General features: G+C 33.3%; 1 protein-coding gene across 1 annotated transcript in view; it reads left to right on the top strand.

The window, feature by feature from the left end:
* Positions 1-12,950, top strand: part of SYCP1 (synaptonemal complex protein 1) — an 81,188-nt gene that overhangs the window by 7,612 nt on the left and 60,626 nt on the right. Inside the window, exons 8-11 of the mRNA XM_019730552.3 lie at positions 4,298-4,356; positions 6,204-6,273; positions 6,854-6,927; positions 9,434-9,542. Of these exons, the coding sequence (XP_019586111.3) occupies positions 4,298-4,356; positions 6,204-6,273; positions 6,854-6,927; positions 9,434-9,542 (312 nt within the window). The remainder of the gene's footprint in view (positions 1-4,297; positions 4,357-6,203; positions 6,274-6,853; positions 6,928-9,433; positions 9,543-12,950) is intronic.

Genomic DNA, 12,950 nt, shown 5'->3' on the forward strand with positions numbered 1-12,950 from the left:
TTTACATTTTGGAACCAGTTTTTATTTAAACAAGTTATATGTGCCTCATATATCATTTCTTTATATATGTGTAGTAACTAGGTTTCCAATTTTTTGAGCTTTCAAAGCTCAATGCTTTTTGAAAGATAATATATTTCAAAGGTATATACTTGGCATTTGTAGTTAATTTCCGTTAAAGTGTGATCTTGAGACTAACCTTCTCATTTGTCTGGAACAACCAGGAAATTGAATCAAGAATATTGTATGTAGTCATGTTCAAGTAGAAAATACTGGTGGAGGGCTATGCCGAAGTCGTAGAACTTAAGAATAGCGGTGCAATATTTATTTCCAATCTAAGTAGAATTCTTAAATTTCTCTTAAAGAAACATTCTTTATTATAATAAGGTTATGATATATACTTATGTAAAGTGCACATTTTATTTTATGCATTTTTAATTTTAATTGTAAAGTAGGAATTTTTTTCATTTTGAAGAAAATAAAAAAATCCGATGTTCAAAAATAGTAGTTTTTATCTTTGTTATTAATTTGGCACTAGCTCTGTTTTGTTTGTTTTTGCCAAGAATCTATTGGGAAATACTCTCTACCTGCTTTTTTAGAATAGCGCTATGTTTCTTAGTTAAAAATGTTAATTGATATTACATCTCTTACTGCTTAAGAGTTTGGGATTAAGAGTTAGACAGCCTATGCTCAAATTCAGACTTTCAGTTGCTGTCTGCTTGACCTTGGATAATTGAATAAATTATGTAATCTTTCTAATCCTCTGTTTATTAATTAATAATTATTGGTCCCTGCCTGTAGTACTTGCTTTTAGAACTATATATATTTTCTAGTATGTACGGCACCACTACCAGTTCCTCCACTATGTCCTATTTATTTAACTTTCAAGATTAAGTTTTCTGTCTAGATATAAAAAGTGGTCAAAAGTATATGGATAGGGTTAGAGGGATAGTATATATTGACTGCCCTGACCAAAGTAACCGGGGCTACAGACACAAGTCTGTTAGTTCTTTCCTCCGTTTAGTTTTAGGCTCTTGAGGTCAGCAATCAGATGGTGGTTTGAAAAATATTTTAAACATTTTTAGGTGATTTCTTAAATGAACTAAATAGCATATTTTGATGTGACACTTAGATTTTTATTTCTTAATCGTGTTTCCCCGAAAATGAGACCTAGCTGGACAATCAACTCTAATGCATCTTTTGGAGCAAAACTTAATATAAGACCTGGTGTTATGTTATGTTATATTATACAAGACCCAGTCTTATTTTACTGTAAGACTGGGTCTTATTTCATTTTATTAAAATAAGACTGGGTCTTATAGTAAAATAAGACTGGGTCTTATTATAGTCAAATAAGACTGGGTCTTATGTTAATTTTTGCTCCAAAAGACGCATTAGAGCTGATTGTCCGGCTAGGTCTTATTTTTGGGGAAACACGGTAAAAATCTTAATACTTACCTTATTATATGTGTGGCCTGTTCTTTCATTATGACTGTATCTCCCTCTTTCATTGACACCAATTTTTCTTGGTTCTGTTTAGAATACCAAGTAGTTTTTTGAAATGTCTATATGGATTCTCTAGAGTTCATTTTCAGAGATAGGCTGTTCTTTTGAACATCTTTCATGTTGTTTCCTTTCCTTTGTTTGACATTATTTTTCCATAGCATCATGTAGGCTTTCTCCCCATATACATCAGTGAAAAAGTCAAGAACTAGCCAGACTAAATAAAAAAAAAAACTAGGTGATAAACTGACAGGTCCTAATTTATCTCCCTTGGTTCAGTGGTTGAATCCCTTTTTCATGTTTACAATTGTATGGTGGGTCATTGAACAGATTCTAAAGTTTTCACCTTGAATAACTCATCTTATCATGGCTGAATCTTCTTTCTGTCCCTTCTGCATGGTTGTCTGGGGCTCTGATAAATTTTGTAGAATGCGTAATTTTGAATAATTTTAATCAACAAACTCAATCATGCACAAAATTTTTGTGTCTTAAAAATGTTTTAAAAAATCTTCATGTTTAAAAATCATAAAGCCTTGATTCTTCTGCTGGCATGGAAAAACTTAATCTGAGTAAATCTGGGAATTTTCCTCCTTTCCCTGGGGTTGTATCTAAATTTTGAGGTACCCATATAGTACCATGTGGTAGAGAGGGATGTTTGTTTCTCAGTCATCTGTCCATTGAGACTTTCATCATTTCGATTGGTATTCAGTTATTGGTCCACATTAGCTACTGTTGACTTGTTCCTCATTCCTGTCCTCAGGCCCATTCAGGTCCACTGTGCTTTATTCCACCACGCTCAGTTAGTTGTGCAGGATGTTGGGACAAGGGAAACTGTGACGCTCTCTAAAGCCCCATCTGTCTAGGTATATTTCACAGCCATTTCTTCTCAGGTTTTGTCATCTTCCTTGAGCCCTACTGAATTTAAAAAAAGCGCAGTCTTATTCTGCTCTTGGTTTTCCCAAACTATCTGTGGTCTCTGTGGTCCCCAACCCTGAAGCTTAGCCTGGTGAGTGCAGAAGACACCCCTTCTTAAGTATCTGCCAGAATCTAATAAGCTCTCTGAGCTTCCCCTTCTAAAGGCCTTTTCACAAACTAGTAAATATTTCTTAGGTCTAGAGGATGGGAAGCTTTGTTCTGATCCATATATTTTTAAAATCTATTACTTGTTTATGTCTTGGATCATTTTCCCAACCCCAATCTGGGCTTTTGAAACTTTTTCTTTGCTTTTGATTGAATCATCTCTTCTTTAAGGCAATGAATCCTGCAAGATATAGTTGCCCCAGTTGGGGCAAAGTAAGGTTTTGTGTGTGTGTGTGTGTGTGTGTGTGTGTGTGTGTGTGTGTGTGTGTGTCAGAGAGAAGAAGGAGGAGGAGGGGGAAGGGGAGGGGGAGGGGGAGGGGGTAGGGAAATAGATAGATAGATACATGGATTGATGGATAGATAAATAGAAAGAAAAAAACCCAAAAAGGTAGGCTTATATTTTTACAGTGTTATGTCACCACATTAGAGCACTGCTGCCAGAATCCCTTTCCTGTGCCACCTGTAGCAGCTTGCTCCTGACAATTGCAAAATATATCTACATCAGTTTCCTTTCTTTTCTATAGTCTTATTTATTTGATTCCCAGTACCTGCCTGTTGAAAGAATGGCTGGAGGGTATTTAAGAAGTACTGGTGGTGGTGGTGGTGGGAATAGTGGAGGTGTTGACAAGAGAATGCAGTTCTTTAGTGCAAATAGTTTCTGAGGAATTAAGGTTTGTTGTTAAGTGTGTTAGATAGTGAAAATGAGAGTGAACAGATGGAGTAAGAAGTATGAACTGTCTTTCTATTGAAATGCTAATGTGTTCTGCTTCTATTTCCTTAAATTTTCCAGCCCTTTAATATTCAAATACAAATGGTTCAGCTCTTGTTCCATGTGCTGTAAGTCCAGAGTGCTCTCCAGGTTTTCTGAGGGGTTAGGATACTTGTATTCTTCCAGAGCCAGTTCATGTGCCCTCTTTTTGGCTGTTTGGCGCCTCATTGACATTTGAGTCTGTAATAGCTGCCGTTCTCTGGTTTTGCAAATTGTTACTGAGAATCTGGGACTAATACCCTCCAATTCAATGTGGTTTCCGTGATGCTGACCTCATTTGGGGGAATGATAAAGGGACTGACACATTTTCTTTTACTGCCTTGTACCTTGATCCGTACAGCTCTTCCTACCAACACTAAGTTTTACTGACTTTACAGAAGGCTGGAGTATAGCAGAAGGAATCATTGCTCACATAAAAAACCTAAAAAAAAAAAAAAAAAAAAAAAAAAAATCATAGAGGTTTCAAAAGGGATTTCTCCCTGGGGCCACACCTATTCTTAACCTTGCTCTTCCTGTCTTGATGCTTCTTTTCCTTTCTGCCTCCTCAGGGATAGAGCAAGAGACAAGAGCAAGCTTTACCTTTCATGAGTACCTCATGAATCTGATATATACAAAGGGAAAAATACTTTATAGAGTAGTTGTTAAATCCCTACTCCTGGTAAAGGCTAAAACTATAAATATAGTTTTCAAAGTTTGAATAAATTCATGAGTAGTAATTCTATAAAAGGAAATTAGAGCTAATTGAACAGCACCATGCTTTGAGGTTGATATCATGAAGTACAATCATGCCTTACTATGAAACTGCTTTTGATGCTATTTTAAAAGACTGAAAAGATATGCCCTTCACTAACCTAGAATTTTAAATATTTTTATGTTTTTTTGAGGTATTTTGGGTATTGTTGACATAATTATTTTAAAATTTAATTTTGAAATATTTTATATTAATAGATGAATATGAACGAGAAGAAACTAGACAAGTTTATGGGGATCTAAATAATAACATTGAGGTAAGTGGTGATGAAAATTTGAATATTTTAAACAGAGGCATTTTTACGCAAAGTAGAATGATAGCTACAGAGATGGAAAACTGTTCTTGCTAAAGGGATTATTATTTATTTGTTGACATATGAATTACCAATAAAATTACCAAGATTCTGTACTGAGTGTTAATGTTTTGTTTACTAGCTTTTGAATTTACATGTTAGTGACACCATTTAACTTAATTTATCAAATATTTATTAACTCTTGTCAAAGACTAGCACACTGTGACATATAACCATTAATTTGAAAAACATACAAAGTATTTTAATCTGTGTCTGGTTTCTACTTACCTGTCTTATCCCATCCTATATTGTTCTCCACTTTCCTTCTCCGCTATAGTTGCTCTTTTCTTTTTTATATTTCTCAAACTTGCTATGCTCTTTCTGATTTTGGTTCTTTGAATTTGTCCCTTTTGTCTAGAAATTTTGTTTCTCCAAGATCTTAGCCAAATTCATAAGCTTCATTCTGCTTTTTTATTATCTCCTTTACTACTTTATGTAAAATATCTTTTCTGAAGAGCATTTAACTTTTCTGAAGCGCACTTCAGAAAAGTTAAATGAGATGAGGAGATAAAGAATATTGAACAAAGAGATATTTTAGATAACGTAGTAAGGGTGGGGTAATAAAAAAGCACATTGAAACTTTTGAGTTTGCCTAAGATCTTGGACACACAATTTTTAGACAGAGGGAGCAATATTACATGGCCATAAGAGAAGATGAAATACTGCCATTTGTGACAACATGGATGGATCTTGAGATTATCATGCTAAGTGAAATAAGTCACACAGAAAAAGTAGAGAAGTCATGTCACAAATGGCAGTATTTCGTCTTTTCTTAATGGCCATGTAATATTGTTCCCTCTGTCTAAAAAATATGACTTCACTCATATGTGGGATATACCGTAAAACTGAAAGCAACAAATGAACAAACAAGCAATAAATCGTAGACGCAGACAACAGTTTAGTGGTTACCAGAGGGTAAGGGGGTAAAGGGATGGTGGAAGAGGGAAAAGGGGGCCAAATATATAGTGATGGAAGGAGAACTGACTTTGGGTGGTGTGAACACACAATGCAATATATAGGTGATGTATTATAGAATTGTACACTTGAAACCTATATAATTTTACTAACCAGTGTTACCCCAATAAGTTTAATAAATTAAAAAAAAACTACATGACAATTATTTGTGTGTGTGTGTGTGTGTGTGTGTGTGTGTGTGTGTATTCGTATTCTTACACTGGAATGTAAGTTAGTTCCAGTAGGATAAAGACTTTATCTTATATCCTAAGTGCCTAAAACATTGCCTAGCACACAGTAGACATTCAGTAACTATTTATTAATTATGTAAATGAATTCATCCAATTTTGCAAATCAAAACTTGTTGAATGTTGAATGAACTCATGCTGCCAGATGGTGCATATGTAATCTACACTCCTGTGGGAAGAGACCTCATAGAGAGTTTATGCTTTAGTGGGGAAGACAAATATTAAATAAGTAAAAATAAAGAAAATTATAGATTTTGATATAGGCTATTAAGTAAATGACTAGAATACTAACAATTGTTTTGTTGCTGTTAGATGATAGATAACATGTCTCCAGTACCTTTAAGTGTTTGAAAAGCTAACATAATAGGCACTTTTAATAAGTTTTTAGAAAATTCAGTTATTCAAAGTAATAGAATTTTCATTATTCAAAATTGTGTGGTTTTAAATCTAATGACCATATGAAACAAATTTATTAATATTTTTATAGTGTGAAGAAATTTATTTAAAAAGTCTAAGTATGATTCTTAAAAGTTAAACTTTATATTTCAGAAAATGATAATAGCTTTTGAGGAACTTCACATGCAAGCTGAGAATTCCAGACTGGAAATGCATTTTAAATGTAGGGACCTGTTTAATTTTTATAGTATTCTTCTGCTGTTTATACTTTTATTAGATTCTGTTAATGTTTTCATACCTTCAGTTTGATGTCTGAGCTATTTTAAATTTTGTATTGTATGTGGTTTTATAAGCCCCTCCATCTTGTGGAATGTGGCAGGGTATTGAATTATGCTAAAAATACGTTTTTGGCTTCAAAGCTACATTTTCCCTGAAATCAGACTTATTATGGTTTGTATTTAAATATTTAGAAGTGTGATTTGGTGTTATTTTTATATTTCTTGGTGAAATTACATGTAAAGATAACTATATTTAAAGGTTGTTATTTCAGATTAGTGTGTTATAAATAATAAACTTTTATATATGTTATTACAAAAATTAAAGAAATTTAAGTTATTGTAACTTTGATATTATTTAAGTTCACTATTTTACTGAAGTTAGCAATAAAATTGCAATTTTAGTTTGTTAGAAACCTTTGGGGTTTAATATCTAGATAAATAAGAAAGTGAAATAAAATACCAGAAACTTTAAATTTTGTTTGTTATACAATTATATTAAAATATTAAAGTATATTGGTTTTATAGTAAAGGAAGATTATGAAAAAATCAAGCACCTTGAAGAAAAATACAAGAAGGAAGTAAATGACAAAGAAAAACAGGTATATTTTAAAAATCAACTCTCTGTATACTTTGTGCTGATTTACAAAATATTTAAAATTTCAAAAAATTTATATTTGCTGACTGCATGATAAATTTCTACTAGATAATCTTAATATTATACATATCTAAATATTGAGTCTTTTGCCTAGCAGAATTAATTTTCCTTGACTCAGATATGCACACACAAAGAATGCTAGCGTTTTTTTTTTTTTTGAATGCTAGCGTTTTTTTAAAAAAAATCAATGAGTCTTCTGCAATATTTATATTAGTGGGTAATAGGACATTGCTGCAAAAATGTATCATTTTGTGAGAACTGTTTTTCAGACAAAAACCTCATGAAATGTAAAGATGATCATTGACCACTCAACTCACATTTCATAGTTTATTTTGAAATATACTATTCATGACATAAATGAAGCTGAACTAAAACACTCTTTTGTTACTTTCTATTAATGTCACATAATGTAAGACTTGAAAATGGTGAGTCTGTGTTCTTTGATAGTCACAAGAATGTTGGTTTCAGATTACTATTATGCCACCTTTATCGGTTTCTGCTTCCCAAGTGGAAATCAATATGTAGAAAGGAATCCACTTCTCTCTGTTTTCCTGTTTTTTCAGTTTTTCTTTTCTAATTTGCCACAAGATACCTTGTAACGGTACATAACAAGGATATATACTTAAACAATAATACAGAGAAGATAGAGTTTTCTTTAAGTTCTGGTTAAATGATAGAATTCTAATTTATGTGTTATGCTTAGATATTTTGAAAGAGTTAACAATTTTCTGTATTTTAACTAAATTTTAAACCTAATTTCTGAAAGGAGGTCTTTTAAAAAGTTAACGTGTGCTTTAATATAAAGAACACAAAAATAGAATATAGTGCTAAAAAGCTTGTTGGAATTCTGGGTGCATGGGCAGAACTTACAGATTTGTTGTTCCCTGTAACATGATGGTGTGGCCAGTTAGTGTTTTTGCTGGGGGCTCCTAATGTCATTATTTTTAAGATTTTTTTTTTTTTTTTGGAGTTCTCCAGGTTTCTGCCTGGGGATATAGACTTGGCTGATGGCATTTTGGAGCTGAGTTGGCAGGGTAGGAAGACAGGCTGCGTCTCTTCGTTCCATATGCTGTCTTTTTGGTTATATCCTCCTCCCCACCCCCCACTCCTGTGCCTGAAATACCCTGTTTTAGAGATTCTCTTTTTCAATTTGACTGTGCCTGTTTCTCTTGCAAAGATAGAGTAGGGTTAGTTTTCTGCCTACATTGGCTATCAGGAAGTAAGAGTCCAGGAAAGGAGGGTTAAGTGAACCTGGGAGGTCTTCCACTCTTTACAAACTTTCAGATACTCTCCTTATCTTTAGTTTCCTTTTTCATACTTACCCTCCACAGTATCTGTTGCCTCTAATTCTTAAAACATTTTGGAGTTCTTTGGGGGTGGACTTACCTTGCTTCTCATTAGTATCCTTCCTTGTGCAGGCTTTGGGTTTGACCTTGGGTTTCTATACTAAATCATTTTCCTTTCCTTCCAACTGCTTTCCTTCTTTATATATTGTGGTTTGGATTATAGAGCCGCGTGGTTTCATGGAAGATGAAGTCTGCCTTTGTTGTTTTCTTGGTTATTTTTTGGGTGGTTTGGAGATGAAAATAGGACAGAGAGGCCTTTCTGCCATTTTGAATCTGCAAGTCTTTAGGTAATCTTTGTTAAGTTTATCTTTTACCTTTCTTCACATGCACTCTATATTCTAACCATCTGAGTATTTTCAGTTTTCTTAATGATCTCTTGACGCTTTGTGTTCTTATATGAGTCTAAAATGTGTATTTTCTCATGTTTGCCTGCTTAATTTCTACTTGTCCATCAAGACTTGATTCAGTCTTCTGAGAAGGATTAGTTTTTGATTATATCCCCCAAGAGTGACATAGGTGTTCCTTTCCCAATCCCTGTGACATTTTTGTCCTTTTACTAATATTCGAGTAGAGTCTAGGCTACGGGTTTCTTGAAGGTGAGTTCCCTCATCTCTGTATAGTTAATACTCATTATGGTTTCTGGAAAGGTGTAGGTACTCAATATTATTTATGGTATAAATGAACAAAGTAGATTTTATTATATAATCTCAGTAATAAAATGCATACTATAATATTGGGTATATCACATTACAGTAAGTCCTCAATGTCATTGATAGGTTCTTGGGACTACAGTGAAACAATGTATAATGAAACCAATTTTACCATAGGCTAATTGATATGAATTAAAGTTAGGTTTCTACAGCATCTTATCAAAGTTATAATGAAACAACATTGAAAGAAATAACGTTTTTGAGGACCTGCTGTAGTTTGTTCATTCATTCATTTAATAAAAGTTTATTGTGCAAGCATGTACTAAATGCTGACCACAGCCAGCTGAAAAGCATATAAACAAGTACATGAAATAATTGTAAGTGATGATAAATGCTAAGGTGTCGTATTTAATTTTTCATATCTATAATGTGTTATTTAAATATTTTACTTTAGGTATCATTGCTATTGATCCAAAGCACCGAGAAAGAAAATAAAATGAAAGATTTAACATTTCTACTAGAGGAATCTAGAGATAAAGTTAATCAATTAGAAGAAAAAACAAGTAAGAATTTATATAAGAAAATATAACAGTGTGTCTTATGTATTCCTCTTGTTATGTTTTAATTTTTGGCTTCATTACAATTTTGTTGTAACATTTTCTAGTCCTACAGTTCCCAACTGGTGAACGAGTTCAAGGAGGACATAACAGTCATTTAGGGAGCTTTTTCAAAGAACATACGCTCTTCTTTTCCCTTTTCATACTCTAACCTTCTTGAGTTTCAGCAACGTGCTCTTTGAAAACAGGGATCTATGTCTGTCTTTTTTTTTTCTGTTGTTGTTGTTCACTGATGTATTCCAAGAACAACACCTGGCACATATTAGGCACTCAATACATATTTTATGAATGAATGAATATTCTGGGAGCATGATGGAGGGAATTATTACTTATTCCTGGAACAAGACATTTGGAAAGGCATTAGGGAGAAACTATGTTGAACTAGACCTTAGGTCACTAAAGGTTCACTAGACTGTATATTGGAGGAGTGAGTGTACACAGAAGAAATGGCTTGTGCAAATCATGGAAGTGTGAAAATTAGGATACATTTGAAACACTGATTGGTGTGCCTATATCTTGAACTCAGGTAGAAGAGATTGGAAAAGAATGTTAGGTCAGACTATGAAGGATCTTGGATGTCAGTTACGTTTAGACTTTTTTTCTTTAAGTTTTATTAAATTTATTGGGGTCACATCGGTTAGTAAAATTATATAGGTTTCAAGTGTACAGGTTTATAATACATCATTTATATATTGTATTGTGTGTTTACCACCCAGAGTCAGTTCTCTTTCCATCACCATATATTTGACCCACTTTACCCTCTTTTACCATCCTCATTCCCCCTTACCCTCTGGTAACCACTAAACTGTTGTCTGTGTCTATGATATTTTGTTTGTCTTGTTCCTTTGTCGCTTTCAGTTTTATATCCCACATATGAGTGAAGTTATATGGTTCTCAACTTCTTCTGTGTGACTTATTTTGTGTAGACTATCTTATAGAATTTTTTCGAATTTGTTCAAGTGGCAGGGCACTTGGTAGGTATAATACACTTTGTGAAACACTGCACCTTTCAGAACATCATAGGGATCTTGTGGCATTTGTCACTTTTCTCTTAAAAAACTTCTTCATGTAGCAAATAATGAACTAGTTCTTGCTAACTTATGCCTATTCATTTCACATTACTGTCATTACTATATTCTATATGCCAGATATATTGAAATTGTTTAACTTCCTCTACGTTTTATGTTTTTCCTATCTCACCATCATGCTCTTGGTTACATTTTCTGTGGTGTTAGGTTGTTGTAGAGTCTTCCAAAGCTGCCCCTTTTCTTGTCCTTTTGCTAGAGAGAGTGGACTTCTTTTGGAGCTTTTCACGTCTGTTCCCGTTGGTGTTTCCAGGTTGCTAGCCTCTTCAGCTCTAAGTCTGGGATGTGCAAGGCAAACAAACACAAAATAAAACAAAATCCCAAACAAACAAACAAAAAATTGAAACAACTCCCTACCCTCAGGGGTCATACCACTTGTTTCTCAGGTCCAGAGGCCCGTAATCTGGTCTTCTTTCTCTCAACCTTTCAAAGTCTAATATTTCATTTGCATATAATGTTGAGGATTTTGTTGTAATTGGGAGGAATAGGGAAAAGTATATCTATTTCATCTTCCCCAAAGTGGATGTCCTAGTTTTATTACTTTTTATTATTCCAATTTTATCCTTGACCACTTTGAAAGCTATTAATCTGTTTCTGTTTTTTTTTAGTGATTATTAGAGATATTACAACATTGATTGATTGCTCTTCAATATATAGAGTTAATCAGTACATTTACCTTCTTGGGTTATTCAAGACTTTAGAACATTAATTACATTTAGTTCTCCTATTTTTGTTTTGTATTTAAATTCTATAAACAAGACATTATTATTATTACTGTTTTATGTAGACAGTGTTTATTTGGTTTTACCTATGTATTTTCCTCTTTCTTTGCTCTTAATTTTTCTTTTTTTGTATGTCAGACCTTTCATTCAGATCATATCCTTTCTGCCTTAAAAAGGAATACTCAGAATATCCATTAGTGAAAATATGCTTATGATGATCTCCCATTTTATTTGTCTAAAAATTTGGTTATTCTCATCTGTAAAGGATATTTTTGAAGAAGACATATTTCTAGGTTGGTGCACTATTTGTTATCTCTAGAAATTTTTTTTTTAGCACACTGAAGATATCATCTTGCTTTCTTTGGGCTTCCTTTTGATTTGAAGAAGTCAGTTGTCAATCTCACTGCTGAACCTTTGAAGATAAGGTATCTTTTGCCCCTCTTGTGGCTTTTCAGATTTACTTCACCTTTGATTTTTAGCATTTTCAGTATGATATAGTCACATATGGGTTTAATTTTATTTTACAGCTTCTTGAATCTTTAAATTAGTATCTTTTATTATTGCGTTTCTTTAAATGTATTTGGTCTAGTCTCTGTTTCCTCTTTTCCTGGAACTTGGAGTAAAACCATATGTTAATTTTCTAACTGTATTCTGTGACTCTTAACCTGTTTTCCATATTTTCAGTTTTGCCTTTCTGTGCCTTATTCTGGATTTCTTTTGACATTTCTTGTTGTTCACTAATTGTCTGTTTATTTGTTCTCATCTGCTAGGAACATTTCTATTTTATTTTCAGTTATTAAGACGTTTAAAGTCTTATTCTAACTTATTTTTCAAATCTGTTGTTCTACTTTATGTGGTTTTCTGTTTCTTATTATTTTCAAGGTTTTTTTTTTTTTTGTTAAACATACTGAGAATATCTGCTTAAAGTTCCTTTCTGATCATTCTTCATCTTAAATGTTTGTAAGCCTCATTCTGTCTTTTCTTTTTGATACTTTTTAGTCAAAGTGCCTTGTTTTCTTGTGTGCCTTGTTGTCTTTGACTCCGTGCACATGACTTTTCTTGCAAAAATTATTTGTAGGAGTAATTTAAGGTCTGCCTAGAGTGTAGGTAACTTAACTAAATGGGAATCCTTCCAGGAGAAAGTTTTGCCATGTACATGGTGGATTATCTGGTACAACCTTAAATTAGTTTCAAAGCTTGGGGTTTCTTGGACCAATCAGGTGATGTGAACCTGGGCTGCAAATCTCCTTGAGAGTTGGTTTACTTTTGCTTCCTTCTTACATAAAGAGTGCCCCAGCTTATTGTACAAAGGCTTAATTCTTGACTCTCTACCTTACATATGAGATGTGATAAAAAACTATGGTGAATATTTAAATTTAAAAAATTTATTACAGTAAAAGACACATTGCTATTAATCCCCCTCAAAATTCTACCCCTTGCTTCAAACACACTTATCCCATAGTTCTTTCCACTTTCTGAAGCAGTTCTGGAAGTCCTCCTTCATGAGTCTCTTTAATTGCGCTGTCGTGACTGCCTTGATGTCCTGA

The sequence above is a fragment of the Rhinolophus sinicus genome, chromosome 7 (assembly GCF_057876585.1).
Source record: "Rhinolophus sinicus isolate RSI-liver-muscle chromosome 7, RSI-T2T, whole genome shotgun sequence".
In the NCBI taxonomy this organism is placed as follows: domain Eukaryota; kingdom Metazoa; phylum Chordata; class Mammalia; order Chiroptera; family Rhinolophidae; genus Rhinolophus; species Rhinolophus sinicus.